Raw genomic sequence first — 21,550 nt, 5'->3', positions numbered from 1 at the left:
CGCAAAGTGCTCCAAAAACATACCACATATTACAGGGAGAATAATAATAATATTTATAGCTATTACTAGCATTCATTTATACAGTGGTAGCACTTTACAGTTGGGAACAACACAGTAATAAAACAAGACTGGGTATTATCAATGAAGTAATAGAACCCTGCTCTCAAGCTTACAATCTATGAGGAAACAGGAGTGCCACAGACTGCTCTATGTGTCCAGCAAGATTGCAATGGGAAAAATTGCTTAGTGGGGCTATGTGATCCAGTCACACAGTGATATTGGTTTGGGGGTCTTAACAGAGCTGGATTAAGGCTTCGGGGGGCCCGGGGCACTTAAGACAGGGGGGCCCCTAAAATCTAAAATTAAGGGCATAGTGACACATCCTGCATTACATCACCTACAGCCCACAGTATGACACTTACAGCTTTCCCAGAGGGCTCGCTTAGGTTGTCTGCATAAGAAAAATCATTGCTTCCACAAACTAAAATACTGTACATTAAAACAATCATCAAAACACCACATTAAAATGGGTATTGACACCACACATTAAAACTAGCAATGATACCGCCACCCTCCTACAGACAAAAAAACTGCATTGTTGTGTACACCATTGAACAGTCACAAAAAATTGGGATTGTCCCACTAGAATCACAACATTTCACAGACTTTGCTGCTCTCTCCTACCTGTTCTTCTCACTTTCACCACCTGTGCTGCAGGTTTCTTTAGTTGCGGCTTGTCTGGATCCTGGAATGTTAGGGGCCCTATTTGGGGGAAAAAAATGGGTACATTTAGAAAATTACAGCCACCCCCGGCGTTAAATCAGTACCACCCATGATTAATAATTAGGCCTTTCGCCAGCCCCTACATTAAAATAATAGTATTCACATTTAATAAATAAACCTATTTCCCTCCCTACAAACAGCCCCAGCAATAAATTAATAGTATTTACATTTCAGAAATATACCTATTTCCCGCAACCGTCACTGCCATTAAATAATTCATAGGCACATTTAATAAAGGGACTTCATTCTCCCCAAACCACCCCATCTTAAATTAATTGTCCCCACTATTGTGTCTCTCCCCCCCCCTTTTTCCTCATGCTGTGTCTCTCATCCTTTTTTCTTATACTGTGCCTTTCTCCCCCCTTTTTTCTCATGCTGTGCCTCTCCCCCTTTTTCCTTACTGTGCCTCTCTTCTCCCCCTTTTTCCTCCATACTGTGCCTCTCTTCTCCCCCTTTTTCCTCCATACTGTGCCTCTCTTCTCCCCCTTATACCTCCATACTGTGCCTCTCTTCTCCCCCTTTTACCTCCATACTGTGCCTCTTCTCCCCCTTTTACCTCCATACAGTGCCTCTCTTCTCCCCCTTTTTCCTCCATACTGTGCCTCTCTTCTCCCCCTTTTTCCTCCATACTGTCCCTCTCTTCTCCCCCTTTTTCCTCCATACTGTGCCTCTCTTGTCCCGCTTTTTCCTCCATACTGTGCCTTTCTGCGTTATTCCCTGTTTTTTTTTTTATCTTACCTTTCTTTTAGCTTCTTTCTTCTCTTCTGTCTTCTTGTTTCTTTCTTGGTCCTTTCCGCGCTGATACTCACTGAATGACAGGCGTGATTTGATGATGTCACGCCTGTCATTCAGTGTTGACAGTGCAGAGAGGAGGAGGGACGCCAGCGCCGCGGTGAGGTAAGTAGTGTATCTTTTTTTTTTTTTTACTACCCGGCTCCCCCCACCAACGAAGGGAGCCCCCCGCCGACGACGCCGCCGCTGCCGGCACCATTAAAAAAAAAAGAAGAAAAATAAAATCAGTAGAAGTTATGCGCGCGGCGGCGGGGGGCCCTCGGAGAGAGGGGGCACATGCCCCCTGTGCCCCCCCCTTAATCCGGCTATGGGTCTTAGGGTTGTTTGAGTATAAAAGGGGAATAAATGTACTATTTGAGTGAAGTTTGTGGAGAGTGGTAATCCGGTAGAAGAGCCTAGAAGGGTAAAGAAGATGGTTCAGGAATTTGATACGTTTTCCTGAAGAGATGAGTTTCAGGCAGTGCTTTAAAGTTTTGATGTTAGCAAATTCCCCATTAGACAGGGAATGCCTTCATAAATGTGTTCTTTCCACTCAATAAATCTAATTTACCGTATTTCCCCATGTATAAGACGCACCTTTTTTCAAAAAATGTGAGGTCTAAAAACTGGGTGCGACTTATACAGTGGCAGTAATACACTAGGCGCTCTAGAACATATTGATGCTGCTCCTATAAAAAAGATCAAGAATAATGTGGCTCAAGAAGCGCAAATCAATATTGGTGACTGTGAAAAAATTGAGGATAATGTTTATAGTCTTTTGCAGAGTAATTGTGCAGTGGGTACTATAGAGAGGAGAGACAGAGTTCTAACCATATTGCTAATTCTGCCTTACCGTGTCATATGCTTCCTCTGTCCGGTAAAGTCTTCTTTCTTCTGTCCGTTCTGTTCCCGATACTGGAAAGTCGCTTACCGTCCTCTTCCCGATGACCAGATGTGGTGCGTGAACCGCAGTTGGAACACACACTTCCGGTTTTCACTTTTGGCATGTATGAAGTAATTTCAATTTCCTATGTGTTTTGTCCAATTAGGACTTTGTCAAAGTCCTGATTGGATATCCAGTCATCGGGATGAGGACGGTAAGCGACTTTCCAATATCGGGATCAGAACGGACAGAAGAAAGAAGACTTTACCGGACAGAGGAAGCATATGACAGGGTAAGGCAGAATTAGCAATATGGTTAGAACTCCGTCTCTGCTGTTGAAGTCGTATAATTGGATGAACGAAAGTATATTGGTTTAATATTGGTTTGCCGTGCGTATTGTGAAGCGTACGCCACGTAACACGTGGCGTGATACGATCGCACGGTAAAATACGCACGCACTCACTAGCATTACAACATTTAGTTATTTATACAATTCATATTGGTTCCGTTACACTGTAATTTATGAGCAGATAGCATTTGGTTTATTATTAGTTTATATAATATGATTATATGTACATTTTAGTGTTATTAAAGGTTTAGGTTATAGGAAAGGTGTCATGCCTGATATCATATTGAAGCCCTAATCATCAGCAGCTGTCCGGTGCAGTCGGCGAAGAGATCACACATTGCATACTATAGTTATTGATATTAGGGAATAAACCTTTGTATGATGCTGGCTATGAAAGGAGCAGACCCCCTGGAGAGACGACCCCCTCCTTTGGATTCCTTAGATTGAATCAGCCTATGAACTGTTTACCCTGAAGCCACCCTGTGCCTGGACCTATGGAAGCAAGCTACGTCATCTCTATTGTTCACAATGAAACACTGACTGTATATATTAGCTGCATCCCCCACCAGGGTCAGTCAACTCTGACCACAGTTATCTAACAGATACACTGTTCCATTGGGACCCATGGAAGCGCAGCGATTGCAGCAGTATGTATGTATGTAACTTTTGGTATTGGCTGTGCTGTACTGTACTTTATCACAATATAATAATGTATTGAATTGTTGATTATTTACATCTGCTAAAATAAACCACCATGTGCTTTGGAAACACATACAATTGAGTGGACAATGCTTATTTTAAAACGATAGAATTACTTTGATAATTGGGGGCTCGTGAGTTTAGGAGTTACGTTATCGGCAGGTATGCAACGCTCACGGTATTCGGTTCCTCAACAAAGGGTGGATTGACGGACGCGTCGCATGGCAGGAAAGAACGTAATGTGTTCAAGACCTGTGGTTCACTTTGTGTTGAAAGACCGAATGTCCGTTGTTGCATAGACTGAAGGAACGCTAATTGGAATCTAGGGACAAGAAAGAAAAATGTTTCTTTTTATTGTTGTTTTACGTTTTAAAGTGTATTGCATTGCTGAGCGTATGTGTATTTCCTGCTGTGCATACGCGAACTTCCGGTAGATTTGCCACGTGGTTAAACAATCGTCTTGATAGTTAGTATATGTGCATAGTATAATTACTTGTGAAAACCTCTGAGACATTATTACTGTTGTTGGGAACTTTCAATTTTCTGCGCAGAAAAGGTGTATAGTGTGTGATTTTGTAACGTAGATACACTGTTATTATTCATTGTACTCAGTTGCTGTCTGACGAGGCGGATTGCCCAACTGAAGGACGGTATACAGGGCAGGTATACCGAATGCGAAAACCGAGTTTTCGCAAAGCGCTACCAATAGATCGCAAGGTTTGCTAATAATTAGTATTGGTAGGCTGTGCTTTCTAACCGCATGACAACCATCAGTGCGAATTGGTGAAGCAGCTAGGAGGAATTATGTTGGAAAGGCTGGTTGATTGTATCGACTTTGTTCTCCCAGTTATAATAAACTCAGCAGATTTTTGTGGTTGAGCCAGGGTATCGAGGAGCTGATAGCCCTTGGGGCCCACAGTGATATTTCTGTATTAGGGATCCTTGCCTGGTGCGAGAAAAGCGAGTGAACGCGGCTAAAGGAAATACGTTCACCGAGCATTACAGATCTCTAGCGGTGATTGTAGCAACAGAGTTGAAATTGTTGGGTGGAAATAACAGAGCATTGCGGTGTGTCTGTATTCCACATAAAAGGGTATTGTTGGCCGGAAGGAACAGAGCATTGCGGTGTGTCTGTGTTCTGGGTAAAAGGTATATTGTTCAACATGGGTGCTAAGCATACACTAGAGATGGCCATTGTACTGCCTAAGGAAGGTCTTATTGAGTCAGCGAGATTTCTCATGTGTGAAAAATATGGTGCATACGCAACTCTGTATTGTGACACGTGGGTCGAAATGACCAAAGATTGTGATAGGCCTTTCCCAACAACAGGGAGTTTTAATGCAGAGGTACTAAATACCGTAAAAGATAAAGTACGGTTGATTAAGTCAACGAAAGTGAGAAATGCACATAATCATTGTTTAAAATCGTGGCAAATGGAAGGTAACACGTGGCAGAGCAGCACAGCGGAAGTGAGTGTAGCGAAAAACGCGTGTTCAGCGGAAGTAAGCGTACCGGAAACAAGCATTCCGGAAGTGTGCGTTGCTAAGCGTGGCGAACTGAGCGCAAACACGCCCCCGACAAATTCGGTCGGGGCGGGAAGTACAGCCAATACCAAAAATGTGAAAACTGTAACTAGTAACCTGTATGTTGTTTTAAGTAATGTTAAAAGTAATGTTTCAGGACAAAGAAGAGGGACGGCCCCACCAGCAGGGGCAGCGGCTGAAAGTGGTGAGAATAATGTAAAGGTTAACACAGGGGGAGACATCCATTGTACTGCAGCAGCAATTTCAGCACCTAGTTCAGAACATAGTCATTTGGTAGACTTACATCCTGTCTGCACTACAACAGTTCCCAATGGGAAAGCGGACAGAGATGGTGACGTTCCCTTAAAACATGTAGCAAAGCATGATACAGGCACTAGATCTGAAACATTTTCAATTTTGTCTGATTTCCCTGATCCTAGGAAAGATTTGACCAAATGTCAGCAGTTTATTAGATATTATGGTAATATGTATGAGCCAACTAATAACGATTGGCGAGTATTATTGAAGACCTGTCTTCCTCTCAATACTGATATACAAAAGTTCATTAAGGGTTGTATGTTGGAGGAGGATGAATCCTTAACCGAGGATGATAATCAGGACAATATTAGACAAATAATCACACGGTTAGCCATATATTTCCCAGTGATAGTGGACTGGAGTAAAATTTTTACTATCCAGCACAAAGATAGTGAAAATACAACAGACTATTTTTGCAGAGCTCTAATAGAAATGGGCAAATATACTGGGGTACCAGACATAAAAGATAATGTATATTACAGAGAGGTTGCTGTTAAAGTTCTCAGGGAAAACTTGAAAAGAAGGGTGCAAACTTCATTACCAAACTGGAAAGGAATCACTGTAAGTGCTCTCAGGGAGTCAGCTATAAAACATGATAGAAGTATGAATAAAGAGAAAGAGACACTAAGTGATAGGGTAATGATGGTAAGTATCCCAGCATTAGAGGGTCTGCACACCCGACCACCAGGATACAACCCACATAATAAGAAACATAGAAAAATCAGGTGTTTTAAGTGCAACGAAGAAGGCCATTTCGCAAGAGATTGTAAAAAGGAAGAGAAACAACATGAGTTGAGGAAGTGTTTTCAATGCAATAAAATAGGACACCTAGCAAAACAGTGTGCAGACATGACAGGGACGTGTTTCTACTGCCGTAAGAAGGGACACAAGAGTAGGAACTGTGTAGAGAGAAGAACGGATACCTGGGTTGGAAATCACATAGACATCCACAAAAGAGGCATACACTTCTCTCAGAGGTTCCCCTACAATTGATTGCACACTCTGTAACAACTAATACTTTGGGGGAGAGTTATAGCCAACTCTAGAGTACAGGTCATACCTGCAATTCTACAACTAGACAAGGTAAAGGTTAAAACTGTGGTAAGTATTAGTGTGTACTTTTAGGAAGAAACTGAGTTTAAAAAGTAATCTTTGTTGATTTTGTTTGTTTTATGTTGTCAAATGCTTGTTTTCCTAATCGCTGGCTGATGGTAAAGAATGAGAATGCTTGGTTTGTTTGTTGTTTAAAGATAACTATCTTGTCTTTTCTTCACAGATAAAGGCAGACAAAAGAAGTATAGACTAGTGTTTAAAAGGGATGAGATAGAGAAATAGAAGAATTACTCTTGAAAGACTTATTAACAATAGACAAATTGAACACTCTTTGTTTTAGGCTGCAGTGTCTCATGATAATTTGTTTGGCTGAGAATCATTATCCAACAATGAAGTATATACATACTTTGCTCCAAAATATCGTTTAGGTATCTCAGACGAGTCATCAACAGTTAATTTTTTATTTCTCTATTATAAGTTAGGAAAGTCCGTTGAAAAGGTATGTAGTCAATGAGATACCGAGTTCTTAATGAACAAATGACGGACGACACTGGATTGCACTGTTAAGACCCCCTAGTCAAGTATGGGGAGGGGTCATAGTTAGCAAATAGCTAAGGGGAGCAGTGGAATGAATACAGCCATTTCCCCATAGAGTCAGAGTCCAATCCAGCTGTCATTTTGTTGTAAAAATCTCCCTTTCTGCATGTATGTATCTATTCAAATCTTTATATTCCCATCATTCATTGCTTTCCTATTTCTCATTCTTCACACAAACGCTAGTAACCCTGCCCCTCTCTCTCTCCCTCTCTCCCCCTCTCCCTCTCTCTCTCTCTCTCTCTCTCTCTTGTAGAGATAAAATCAGACACAGTCTCAACAATGGGGCTAAAACATATTTTTATTTTTTTTACATAAGACAAATTCAGAGATACACACACTAGATTGACATGAGTTACAGAAACAGTCAGGGGTTTTGTTTTCATGTGTATAGAAACTGCTGATTTTTAAGCAGAAAGGTTCTGTTGTGGAAATACGATTCATGTTTTATAGATTGCATATCTGTTTTGGTTTTTTTTGTTTTATGATTCGTGCCTCCTGTACAAAATTGTGCCTTTATATGGATGCACAATGGGTGGATAGGAGATTGCTGGAGGTTGGGCATATATAGGTATGCATCTCTGTATAGAACATTGGAGTAGGATTTATACCACAAGATACGACATAATGTGAAACCCTAGAAAATGTAGAATTTTCATGTTTTATATTTTTTTCACTGTTAGACAGGCATGTACTGGATACTGTTATATTTGAAGAAAGTGTTATAGAAATAGACCCCTTTGCCTTTCCCACTTAGTCAAGTAGCTGAATGTGAGGTACTGAGAATGACATGTGAGTTGGCAGAGGGAAAATCGATTGATATACATTGGTCTTCAGCATTTTTCTAGTCTAGGCGGCGATGTTGAGGTGACTGAGAAATCGTTTTATAGCAATACCAGCACATGATTAGGACACTACATAGAGGACTTTATACAGTGACACAGTTACCAACTGAAGTAGCTGCTAGTAAAGTCCACACTTACACACGACCATACATGGCTGTCACACCAGGGCGAACATAGCTGTCAAATAGACAGCAGGGTTTTATGTGACAGCTAACAAATCTATGTTTTGTTTTGTTTTTCGTTGTATTGTTTTAAGTTTTAAAATGTGAACACACACACACACACATGCACGCATACACATATTGGTTAATATATAAAGATTTGTGTTACCTGAGGGATAAACTGTCTGGAAGGTGAAGAGATGTGGTGAGGAGTCTGGTGGACTCTGGAGAGATGGACAAGGTAGACCAATAGAGCCATCCCATATCCCTCCTGCTGATGGGTTTTCCTCCAGGTAAAACAAATACACGTCATCCAATTACCACCATGCAATATCCTCAAGTATACACAGGTGTACCAATGAAAAATGTCTGGGTAAAGGTGTATTGAAATATGTCTAATGTATTACTGTGTCATACTCAAAACTTTTGTTATTCAATGTGATATTCCTAGAGTTATAATAGATGGTAGGGGTATTCATGTTATTGATAATAGAGGTATAATGTATGAGTAGTGGTAACAAATCACATACTTTCAGTTAGCCATAAACCAGTGTGAACATAAAGTAGTGGTACTCGGTAGAACGAATTATTATTATTATTATTATTATTATTATTGTTTATTTGTTAGGCGACACAAGGTATCCGCAGCGCCGTACATGGTACAAACAGTAGACTATACAGGGTAAAACAATACAGAACAGTAAACACAAAGTACCAAAACTTCAGAAACTCCAGGCAGGCAAATACTGTAAAGACGGAGCGGAAGAACAGGTCTGGAGACAGGAGGGGAGAGGGGCCCTGCTCATACGAGCTTACATCCTAAGGGAAGGTAGACAAAATCAGGCACAAGAGGGAGCCATTGAAGCAAAGGGGAGAGAAAAAGGAGCCAGTGAGAAACAGAAGAGGTGAGAGGTTAAGTGGATGGTAGGTAGGCCTTAAGGAACAGGTGAGTTTTAAGTGACCGCTTGAAGGAGCACAGATTGGGTGATAGACGGATGGAGCGAGGGAGGTCGTTCCAGTGAAGGGGGGCAGCTCGGGAGAAGTCTTGTATTCTAGAGTGGGAAGAAGTAATCAGAGTGGAGGAGAGGCGGCGATCATTGCCTGAGCGCAGGGAGCGGGCGGGAGTGTGGATGGAGAGGAGGTTAGAGATATAAGGGGCAGTAGACTGGGAGAGAGCCTTGTAGGTGGTGGTGAGGAGTTTGAAAAGGATTCTGTAGGGGAAGGGGAGCCAGTGTAAGGCAAGACAGAGGGAAGGCAGAGGAGGAGCGGCGTGTGAGGAAGATGAGTCTCGCAGCTGCATTAAGTATAGAGCGGAGGGGGGCGAGGTGGGAGCAGGGGAGGCCAGTAAGGAGGAGATTGCAGTAGTCGAGGCGGGAGATGATGAAAGCATGGATGACAGTTTTGGTGGCATCTTGAGAGAGGAAAGGACGGATGCGGAGTTGGGTGACAGAGGAGATAGTGGAGTTGTTAACAGTTATAGAGAGGTCATGGTGGGAAGGGCGTCTGGGTGGGGGAAAGACAATGAGATCAGTTTTGGAAATGTTAATTTTAAGAAAGCGTGAAGACATCCAGTAGGAGATGGCTGAGAGGCAGTCAGTTACACGAGAGAGGAGGGAGGAGGAAAGATCAGGAGAAGAGAAGTAGAGTTGGATATCGTCAGCATATAGGTGATACTGAAGACCGAACGAAGAAATGAGAGCTCCAAGGGAGGAAGTATAGAGCGAAAAGAGTAAAGGGCCAAGAACAGAGCCCTGAGGGACTCCAACAGGGAGAGGGGAGGGGGTGGAGGAAGAACCAGATGTGGATACAGAGAAGGAGCGGTTAGCAAGGTATGAGGTGAACCAGGCATGAACAGAGCCAGAGAGGCCGAGAGAGAGAAGAGTATGCAGCAGGAGGGGGTGGTCCACGGTGTCGAAGGCCGCGGAGAGGTCGAGGAGGATGAGTATGGAGTAGTGACCCTTGGATTTGGCTGATAGGAGATCATTAGTAACTTTAGCCAGGGCTGTTTCGGTGGAGTGGAGGGGGCGGTAGCCGGATTGGAGAGGGTCAAGGAGGGAGTTGTCAGAGAGGTGTCTGGTGAGGCGGCTGCAGACAATCCGCTCAAGTAATTTGGAGGCATAAGGGAGAAGAGAGATAGGGCGGTAGTTAGGAAGAGAGGTGATAGGCGAGATAAGAGCGTGTTTGAATGAGGATGGGACAACGCCAGAGGAGAGTGATAGGTTGAAGAGGTGAGCGAGGTAAGAGCAGGCAGTCGGAGAGAGAGAGCGAAGGAGGTGGGAGGGGATGGGATCCAGAGGACAGGTAGAGAGTGAAGAGGAAAGAATAAGGGAGCGAACTTCTTCACCTGAAGTGGGGATGAAGGATGACCACAGATGGTTAATGGCGGGAGGTGACGTGGTGAGGGGGGCGGGAGGGCAGTGGGAGGAGGAGATGTTCCGTCTGATGGCTTCAATTTTGGAAGAGAAAAAGGAGGCAGAGGCAGAGAGGGAGGGTGGGACAGTGGGAGGGGGGGGAGGACTGAGAAGAGATAAGGGACTTAAAGAAGGATTGTTTAGCGAGGGACAAGGCAGAGCAGAAAGAGGAGAGGATGAATTTGAAGTGAAGGAAGTCAGCCAGGGAGCGAGATTTCCTCCAGAGGTGTTCAGCTGTGCGGGAGCACTTTTGGAGGGAGCGGGTGAGTTTGGAGTGCCATGGTTGGGGAATAAGGCGACGACGGTGGATAGAAGAGGCCGGGGCAACGGTGTCCAGGGCGGTAGTGAGAGATAGGTTGTAGAGAGAGGACGCCTGATCAGGGCAGGCCAGAGAGAGAAGGGGTGATAGGAGAGTATCCAGAGAGGAGGAGAAGGAGTTGGGGTCGATGGCGTCGAGGTTGCGCCTGGTGAGGGTGGCTATAGGCGGGGTGGGAGCAGGGGCGGAGGATAGAGTGAAGGAGAGGAGATGGTGGTCAGAGAGTGGGAAGGGAGAGTTGGAGAAGTCAGAGAGATCACAGAGGTGAGAGAAGACGAGGTCGAGGGAGTGACCAAGACAGTGGGTGGGGGAGGAGGTCCACTGTGTGAGGCCAAGGGAGGAGGAAAGAGTGAGAAGTTTGATGGTGGCGGGGTCAGAACGGTTGTCAATAGGGATGTTAAAGTCACCCAGTATGATGGAGGGCAGGTCAGAGGAAAGATAGTGGGGGAGCCAGGCGGCGAAGTTGTCAAGAAAAGGGCCAGGGGGGCGGTAGATGACGGAGATGCGGAGGTGGATGGGGGAGAAGAGCCGAATGGAGTGGACTTCAAAGGGAGGGAAAGAGAGGGAAGGTAAATTGGGTATGACCCGAAAGGTGCAGTTAGGAGATAGGAGGAGGCCCACTCCCCCACCTGGCCGCTCATCTGGCCTGGTGGAGTGGGTGAAAGAGAGGCCGCCATAGGAGAGAGCGGCAGGGGAGGCAGTGTCAGAAGAAGTGAGCCAGGTTTCGGTTAAGGCAAGAAGATTAAGAGAGTTAGAGATGAAGAGGTCATGAATGGAGGACAGTTTGTTACGGACAGACCTGGAGTTCCAGAGGGCACACGAAAAAGGGAGAGATGGAGAAGGGGAGATATGGATCAGATTGTCAGGGTTGGTGGAGCGAGGGGGGGTTGAGAGATGGTACTGAGAGATTTGGGCCCTTGGTGGGGGCAGGGGGAGAGGATGGGTATAGAAAAGGAGAGAGGCGGCATGATGAGAGGTAGGAGAGTAAGAGAACGGCCGGGGAGGTGGGAGGGAGGAGCACAGTCGGGAGGGCGGTGGTAGGGAGCCGAGGTGGAACAAAGCAAATTAGAGGCAGGGACAAAGCAGTGTAACCAATGTAGACAATGTAAATGGAGAGCAGTTGCAAAGCAATAAAACAATGTAAAGTGGAGGAGAATGAAATCACAATCTAAGCAATGTAGACAATGTACAGTAGGAAACAATACAATAAAGGTGGAGTAAATAAAATAAATAGATTAAATTAAACAGTATGGTGGTATGGTGAAATGAATGAAGTCACGATCTAAGCAATGAAGACCGTGTGCAGTGGGGAACAATAAAATAAAATAAGAGGTGGAATAAATAAGATAAATAGATTATAAATAAAATAAATAAATAAAATAAATAGATAAATTAAATAAATGGATAGATGGTATGGTGGAATTGAGCACAAGAAAAGGCAGTGAGGGCTGCAGGTACCGGGAGAGTTCAGGAGAGGTCCAGGTATTCACAGGAGCAGTTAAAGGGGACCAGCGTTCAGGAGCAGGAGGGTCCAGGAGTAGTTTGTGAAAGACCAGCGTTCAGGAGCAGGAGGGTCCAGGCAAAACGGATCGGAGATCAGTCCACAGGAGCAGCGGTGGGTGAATGGATGCACCAAGCAGAAAGGAGAGATCCAAGTCAGGGAGGAGCACGTGGAGGACGGTCAGCGACAGGCAGGCCACGCGGGGTCCGGACAAGGAGAGCAGGCCAGGCGGTAACAGGAGGCTGAGGTGGTAGCAGCGGGGAAGCGTCAAGCAGGAGACTGCGGGCACCAGGGATGCATCAGGAGCCAGGGGCAGGCGGCAGGAAGCTTGATCGGAACTTGGTCGGAGACAGCAGGAAACAGGAAGCAGCTGAGAGGTAGGCCCAAGCCGCGGCCTAGAGTGGGTGGAAGTGGTGGCGGCGGCCGGGAGTCAGGACGAGAGGCAAGGCGGCAAAACCCAAGATCCAGGAAGGAGCGGTGGAAGCAGCTGGGCTGGAGCCAGACGGTGAGCCAGGTAGGAGCAGCGGGCCAGAGCCAGGGGCTCGATTTGGAGGCACCGCGGGAGGCAGCCGTTCTGAGGATCGCCAACCTCGCTGGAGCAGGCTGGAGGCAGGAGTGAGTGGAGGTAAGTGAGGCGGGTGGAGGAGGGAATGACAACGGAGAGGCGCCGGTCGCGGGATTAAGGAGCCAGGTGTAAGACCCCAGGGAGAGCACGCGCGGCACGTCCGTCCTCCACAGCCGGAAGCAAAAAAAACGAATTGAATAGATTAAGAGTTGGAACTTGACTGAAGTGACTGATAGCTTCAGCCACTAGTCCTTTCCCGCTACCAAAAGATCACTCCTGGGCAGACTCCTAACCTGTCAGTTTTTGAAATGTTCTTGACCCTTCGTGAGATGAGATTGTAACTGGGAGGCTAGGTTAGATCTTGAGAGAAGGTAAATAGTGAGACAGCAACCGAGAACGTCCAAAACACTGTTTCCTGAAAAGTCACACTAACTGTCAGGATGTTGGATCAGGAGAGTAAGTTGTGGAGCAGAAATTTCTTAAGCTTAGGTTATTTGACAGACAGGTACCAGGTGTAGGCTACCAGCATCACGGCTTCAAGGGTAGCAGAGACACACTGGTGCCCATTCCACCCACTGCAGAGGGGCCAACACTCAGAGAAGGGTCCAAGGGCACTCATGAGTCTGTACTGGAAGGCCTCGAATGCAGTTAGTAGCACCTGAGCCAAAGGCTAAGACTGTTATCCAGCATGAAGTTGTAGTTTTTCCTGTTTTCTGTTCTCTCATTTCATTCTCTTCTCAAGACGGTTAATTCTTTTGATTATTAGCAGGTGACAGAGACTGGTTCAGGTAATGATAAGGAGGTATTGGGGAGGAAGAAGTTAGTAGCATAATCGGTCCAGCCAATTACTCTATTCAATTCAGGGGTAAAGGAAAATTTAGAAACCTTGGAGCTTGGAGAAAGTGCGAGGGGCTATTATCTGAGTAGCATTACGTCCGTAAGCACGGCGACCCCATAGTTAAAAAAAAGAGATACACCCAGCGATGCCAGTCCAGTAATATCCGGACTTGAGCAGGCATCCTTGAGAATGATTATCATTCTTGGGAGGGTAAGGTTTTAGACCAAACCAAGTGCTGGGCGTGCTCACACGTGCCTCAGTGATTGTATCAAGTAGGATTAGTTCTCTTTCCACTAAATATTCTTGAGGTACCCGAACTATAGGCGGGAGGTCACTAAGGGAAAAAGTAGGACACCTAGGTCCCTTAGTCTGAAGTCTCCCAATGCTTTGCAAACCGATCACTGTTAAATCTGAGTATTGGGAGACTGGGAAGACCGAACAGACAATAGCCCGCCCACAAGTGTTGATGAAAAGAACTGATGACATTATTAGAAGTGTGTATATTAACGCAGGCTGAAGGAGATTGCATATGGCATTATTGATAGACATAGGATGATGCTATTAATGAACATGAAGTGTTTAAATGTATTCTGAGCTTAAAGACATGCGTTGGACAGAAGAACCTGTTAAACTTGAAGAACTGTAGTAGATAATTCTGTATAGCTGATACATGTTCTATTGTACCTTGTACCTTTCCAAATAATGTATTAAGTGTTTTAGTGCACCCTTGAAGGGCATGCAAAAGGTTATCTCCAAGCTCCAGAAGTGTACGGTTTATAGTAAAAGAAGAAATCGTTTAGAGGATTAAGACTCTCTCTTATGATAACTTGTTTAGATCTACAAACAGCGTGGTCATACACCAAGGGGGATTTGTATTACATAACAATGAAACGTGGTACTGAGATCCTGCATATAACATCTTTAAGGTGATAGTTTATTATACTATCAAAGGGTGGACTGTTGAAGTCGTATAATTGGATGAACGAAAGTATATTGGTTTAATATTGGTTTGCCGTGCGTATTGCGAAGCGTACGCCACGTAACACGTGGCGTGATGCGATCGCACGGTAAAATACGCACGCACACACCAGCATTACAACATTTAGTTATTTATACAATTCATATTGGTTCCGTTACACTGTAACTTATGAGCAGATAGCATTTGGTTTATTATTAGTTTATATAATATGATTATATGTACATTTTAGTGTTATTAAAGGTTTAGGTTATAGGAAAGGTGTCATGCCTGATATCATATTAAAGCCCTAATCATCAGCAGCTGTCCGGTGCAGTCGGCGAAGAGATCGCACATTGCATACTTTAGTTTTTGATATTAGGGAATAAACCTTTATATGATGCTGGCTATGAAACCTTTATATGATGCTGGAGAGACGACCCCCTCCTTTGGATTCCTTAGATTAAATCAGCCTATGAACTGTTTACCCTGAAGCCACCCTGTGCCTGGACCTATGGAAGCAAGCTACGTCATCTCTATTGTTCACAATGAAACACTGACTGTATATATTAGCTGCATCCCCCACCAGGGTCAGTCAACTCTGACCACAGTTATCTAACAGATACACTGTTCCATTGGGACCCATGGAAGCGCAGCGATTGCAGCGGTATGTATGTATGTAACTTTTGGTATTGGCTGTGCTGTACTGTACTTTATCACAATATAATAATGTATTGAATTGTTAATTATTTACATCTGCTAAAATAAACCACCATGTGCTTTGGAAACACATACAATTGAGTGGGCAATGCGATAGAATTACTTTAAAACTGCCCTTTGTAGTACCCGCCTCACAATTACTCTGCAAAATACTATAAACATTATCCTCCATTTTTTTACAGTCACCAATATTGATTTATAGAGGTGCGTCTTATACATGGGAGTGTCTTATACATGGGGAAATACGGTAAATGTCATTCACCAAAAGTAAATCTAGTTTGTGCATGTAGGTGCAAAGCTAGGCACATTCATGTCCATAACTCACACGCACTAAGGAAAGATGATGTAATATGTTGCACCCCTTTAGATGCTTCCATCTTGGCCACAAATTACTTCCTTAAAAACTGCTGCACCCATAAAAAGTATGAGCAGAAATTGCATATGCACTGAAGGAGGTGCAGATTTTGCACTTCCATAAATAACAGTTAAAGTGTCCTAAATATATAGGTTAGCTTCAGTTGTTTGTAATGGAGGGAGTGGTAATATAATGTCAAAATAATGTTGAAACATTTATTATAATGGTTATTTTATATCTTATGTGAAAAGGTTAATATTAGGATGTGGTGGGTTTTTAATACTAACATGCTTTTTATATTATACTACCGAGGTATTCCTTATACTTTAGTAGCTGTTAATTCCCTGTCTGAGCAGCAGTGCCAGACTGAGGCATGAAGGGCCCTCTGGGGGAATGCAATTGTAATTCATGAAATAGAGTGTGTACCAACACTACACACGGTGGGGGTTGGGAGACTGCCCCAGGGATTTCCCTGGTACTCCCGTGGGCCAGTCCAGCCCTGCTGACAAGTTGAATGGGATGAACAAATTATACCAGTTTCTCAAATTTTTATCTTTAATTCGTACTATACTCTGATCCAAATTTCCAACTATACGAATATTCTGCACTAGGTGAACTTACTGCTCCCATTAAACACACTGCTGTATGGACTATAGAAGACACTAGAAGTAAATTAGAAATATGGGATAAGAGACTTTGACTACCAGAGAATCCTATGGTGGGACCCATGTCACACTGGGCACTTCTAACATGTCTACTATATCACACAGCCATTAAACATATATGTCCATAGTGTAGACAAGTGCTCTGCAACATTTTCACGCTCTCGGCACACCGAAGCCCTTCCCAGAATTCCGCGGCACACCAAAATCAAAAATATACAAAAAAAAAAGCAGGAATTACCGCTTGCGGTAACGTCATACGTATGTGCTACAAAGAAAATATATGGAACAATTGGTGAAATTATTTCCTTTAGGCAAGGTCTTCCAGTTTACCAATAGTATAACGCATGTACCGCCAGAAATCTTGGGTTTTTTCTCCTGTTGGAGGCACTGCGCCATGGCACACTTAGCAACATCTCGCGGCACACCGGCACACTGGTTGAGGAGCACTGGTGTAGATTATTGTGTATTTATGGTATACATTGTGGGTCTCATTCAGAGTGAGACATAGGCCTGTTCGCGTAGCATATCTACTTTTTTTTCGCACTGCACATGCTCAAAAATTGAATGCACGCAACTACGGCTAGTCAGACCTTTGATTTACGACACATTATGCGTGAAAAGATGTAATGCAGGAGGGGAGGGTGTTGTAACATAGGCAGAGTACAGCAAGTGTGTGTTTGAGCAATTGCCTATGGCTTCCGACTGGGACATAGTTGCAAATACGGCTGAAAAAGCAGTATTATTTGGGGGTGGTCAGGGGCAGGTGTAAGTAGTATATGATGATGGTGATGAACATAATTTGTACATGTTCGCATGTTGGACATAAATGTCTGAGGGGTGTGTCTGTTGTCAAGCGGACGCATCTGTTACTCATTTAGACCTGGGGGGTATATTTACTAAACTGCTGGTTTGAAAAAGTGGAGATGTTGCCTATAGCAACCAATCAGATTCTAGCTATCATTTATTTAGTACATTCTGCAAAATGACAGCTAGAATCTTATTGGTTGGTATAGGCAACATCTCCACCTTTTCAAACCCGTAGTTTAGTAAATATACCCCCTGGACGCATCTGCAAGTCTGAATGCGGTGTAGACACGCATACACTGTGCAACTTTTTAAATCGCAATTAACACCTATGCTTCCGTTACACTCTGAATCAGACCCTGTGTGTCCTATGTTAAATATATTACTTTCAATCCTGCAGTTTGGCCTTGTAGCTACATTTACTAGCTACCCCAGTCTGACATTGTGCGATAATGCAAGGAAAGGAATAGCCTAAGAAATCTGGATTTTTAGCCAGATCTCAATAAAGCAATGAGAAAAGTTAAGGAGCCAATAAATGAGGTGCTCCGAAAGAGACTATGCTTCTGGGCATTGCCATTTTCCTGGCTTCCCTCTGAGTCAGGGAAATGCACTAGGATTCTGAACTATGACATAGGCTTGTGCTGAGAAAGAACATCCATCTACACACAGCCTGTTTCAGCCACAGTCCTAAACAATCAGATGTTACTTGACGTATTCCAGGAATCTACTGTATTAATGAAAGAACAAAGTGACTTGGTGGAGTGATAACCTTTTTGCTTCTGGCAGTGTTTTAATGATTCTGGAACTTGACTTTCGTGACATGACTATGCGGACATAAAGAGAAGACATTTTTGTGAAAGAAGAACAAGACTGGCTCACCATCACGCAGCTTTGTAAAAATTTTTACTACACTCGCAGTTACATTCCCTAAAACTGGTTATTTCTTAGACTCATAACATTGCAGTTGTATTTAATAAGATTAGGTTACTTTGGGCTTACCTCAAGGTTCTGCTTATCACGATCATGTCTGGATCCTGTGGTTTCTACTTGCATTCTTTTGTCAAGTACACCGCCAGCAGGGGGCTCCTTTCCTGGTAACTCATTGTAATATTCATGGGCCTCTTTCTTTTCCACTTTCTGTGCCATATTACCAAGACTTAATACTTCACTACACACAAGGATATATACACGATATTATTAACATAACCAAAATGCATTTTTTTGCAAAGTACGCACTATTTCCATAAATATGTCATAGAGAACTACACGTAATTGTTACTACTGAACTAATTATAAGAAGCATGAAATTTAATATTAAACGGGTACTGTTGCCTAGATGGAGTTTATTGCTTTATACGTCGCTCTAAAAATGATGGGCTCTGAGCTATTGAACTACAGAGTTGTACCATGGAAAGATTTCCATGGTACAGCTCTGTAGTTTTGAATTCATATGACACTGGATCTGCTAATTGAATTTGTCGGTAATAAATGAATGCTTGTTTATCACCTATCTGCTCACATACAATATCCAATTCTCTCACACTAGCTCGGTTAACAGTTACAGTAAAATTCCAGGCAAATAACTGCTAATTATTTTAAAATAAAAATATTTTTCCAACACTGTCCTAGTATCTTGCAGCAACATGCACAGAAAAAGTGGGCATGGTCATGCCACATTGGCTGGTGTGGCCATGTTGCTTGGAGGTGTGACACAACCACTGGTGTACTTAGTGCTTCTGAAGTGCTAGGCTGCTCCTAAAGCCCCTCTGCACACTTTAGTGAGTGGAATAACCCTCCTAACATTCCTGGTTGTCAGGATAATGGTTTTGACTGTCAGGATGAAAAGGCAGTCTAAATTGGGACAGTTGGTGCCATGCGACACACTAATGTTTTTGAACCAAGATAGAGAAAAATGAAATGTAACACAAAGGACTTGCACGCCAGAACTTACAATCTTACACTTATATCTCATGACATTAAGAATTAACTATTTTACATAGAGCTGGAATATTTGGGGACATTTAGGAAAACAAGTTCAAAAAAAGTGGTGTTTACTAAAACAGCCAGAAGTCTGCTTACATGTGCCCAATCAAGTTGGGTTAGTAATTAAATGTGTTGGACCACTGTGATAGAGGGTTAGGTCTATGTGGGGTTACATATGAACATTTTGGAGTTAGTAATAAATAACACACTGTTCTAACTGTGTCTTTCCCTGTCTTCCAGACATTTTTAGGTACGGACATGGCCCTAGTGTGGCTACCCTTTAGCTATTTCACCACTGCACCACTCATTGTAGTAACACTGGAGGAGAGGTCTTTAATATATCTTAGATACAGCAGTGGTTAAAAAAGAATCACATTATTACAAATGTAGGTATCCCAGTGCTGAAATATTATAATGAATATGTAGAATTATTTTTGCAGTGTGGGACAAAGTCTAGACAAGATCTTTCAGAGATGTATGGTGTTCCTTATCTGCTAGTATAGATGAAAATGTCTACAGCACACAGGGGAGATGAGCAGTCTGGGAGGAATCTGGGCTGATAATGACTGTGCTTTTAGATGACATTGTTTAATGGGGCTAAAATATTACGCACTTTGTTATGGAGGAATGCACTGGATATAAATGTAACACTGTTGGTGGCATGCTTTTTATCCCAATGCATGCATATATTATTGTATCACATATTTTCTTCCTGGGTTTGGATGCCAATGTCATTTTTTGTTAATTGCCACATCTGGAAGGTTTCATGTAAAACTCCTTATCTTTCATTACAACATTCCGTGGTCTCCAAGGATTTCTCAGTTTCCCGTTATTCTCCTTGGAAGATAAAGTTTTGTTTTATGTGATAAAGTATAAACATAGTTTATTGTAATTGGCAAGCGCTCTGAAACCTCTCCGAGCAGCACCCAGCGGAAACGTCTGTAATTTGTTTCCCAGAACCGCGAGGGGAGAAAAAGCATTTCCTTTCTCTTAACTTGTGGATGTTTTCAATTTGTACAACTGGTGATATACAGTACATTATGCTTTGTTAAGTGGCCTTAAAGACAAAGTATTGCCATAATGAATTTTATCTAAAAGAACAGTGTAATATTCATTACCTATATGTAACATTTTCATACTCTGAAGATTACAAAAAAAAATACACATTTCCCAGACCCACAGTGAACATTTGCACTACACTTAGAGGGATCATTTTTTACCCAGTCAGCTGCTACCAACACAAAAGTGTCAGAAATACTGAGATTGAAAACTCTCCAGCAGAGAGAGTGAGCTGTTAGCGAGGTGCCAGGAGTCAGCAGCTCCTCGGAGGCGGTCCTTTCTAGGTAGGTGAAGACAATTTACAGTAAAAATATTCCAGTATTTTAAACTTCTTGCAGCAAAATTTAGCATACTTGAGCCCCATTCCAGACACAATGAGCATAGCGGATCCTAGAATTCAATAGCTTCCCTCAAAGCAGTAACTGGGGCTGTGTGAGAGGGGCAGTCGCCCAGGGCAAAAATATGAAGGGGGGACGCAGGGAATAGGTTTTTCTACATTAATTTGGTTATTACTGAGGGTTTGGGAGGGGCGTCAAGTTTCCTTCTTGCCCTAGGCACAAACATTTGTACTTACGGCTCTGGCTTCCCTGGCATTCAGCGCGGACAATAGACATGCAAGGGACTTCATTTAGAATTTAATACCCCTCTTAAAGTGTTTTTTTTTCTCTGCGATCAATACTAAACAGAAAATTGCCAGATGTTCGCCGCAGGTTCTGAATATTAAAGATATGACACAGTGTTACCTGTCATCTACGAAGGCTGGACTTTTCAAGAACTGTTTAAAGCGTAGCTCAAAAGCTTGTCCGATGGTGTTGATCACCTCTTGCGCTTTGCTGTTCGGACATTCCAAAATGTGACAAGCTGAAATAATGTAAAATGCATCAGATATGTCTTGAATTAATTTGCCTATGTTCTATTATTCACCCATAAATATATTTCTTCATTAACTCTATATAAAAGAGATTATTACCTTGAAGAAATTGTCATAATCCAAGAAATGCTTAAAAATCAACAGTATTTCATTTTATGGATTATTAAATGGGATAAAAAGGTAGAGAGGATACACAGCCATTGCCATTCTGAAGAAGCAATTGATTTGTGCATTAGCTCTGAGCTGGCAGAAACTGGGTCTCATCCTGTACTTAATAGGATGCATTCAGTGGAGACGCACAATTGTATGTGCACTTTAATATTAAAATAAACTCTTCAAAGATACAAAAGATCCACATGTAATAATAGCAGTATCAATGTCTTAGGCTTAGTGTGAGTGTAAGTATGCATGTATAGAGTCTTAGGGGTATATTTTCTAAACTGCAGGTTTGAAAAAAGTGGAGATGTTGCCTATAGCAGCCAATCAGATTCTATCTGTCATTTATTTAGTGCATTCTACAAAATGGCA

General features: G+C 43.0%; 1 protein-coding gene across 1 annotated transcript in view; it reads right to left on the bottom strand.

The window, feature by feature from the left end:
- SHC4 (SHC adaptor protein 4) overlaps positions 1-21,550 on the bottom strand; it is a 66,702-nt gene that overhangs the window by 5,919 nt on the left and 39,233 nt on the right. The window contains exons 7-8 of the mRNA XM_075205927.1: positions 20,895-21,012; positions 18,109-18,277 (exon numbers count right to left, since the gene is read on the bottom strand). Of these exons, the coding sequence (XP_075062028.1) occupies positions 18,109-18,277; positions 20,895-21,012 (287 nt within the window). The remainder of the gene's footprint in view (positions 1-18,108; positions 18,278-20,894; positions 21,013-21,550) is intronic.

The sequence above is a fragment of the Mixophyes fleayi genome, chromosome 4, assembly GCF_038048845.1.
Source record: "Mixophyes fleayi isolate aMixFle1 chromosome 4, aMixFle1.hap1, whole genome shotgun sequence".
Taxonomy (NCBI): Eukaryota; Metazoa; Chordata; class Amphibia; order Anura; family Limnodynastidae; genus Mixophyes; species Mixophyes fleayi.
The sequence above is the reverse complement of the archived record's forward strand: the minus strand, read 5'-3'. Positions and strand labels throughout refer to the sequence as shown.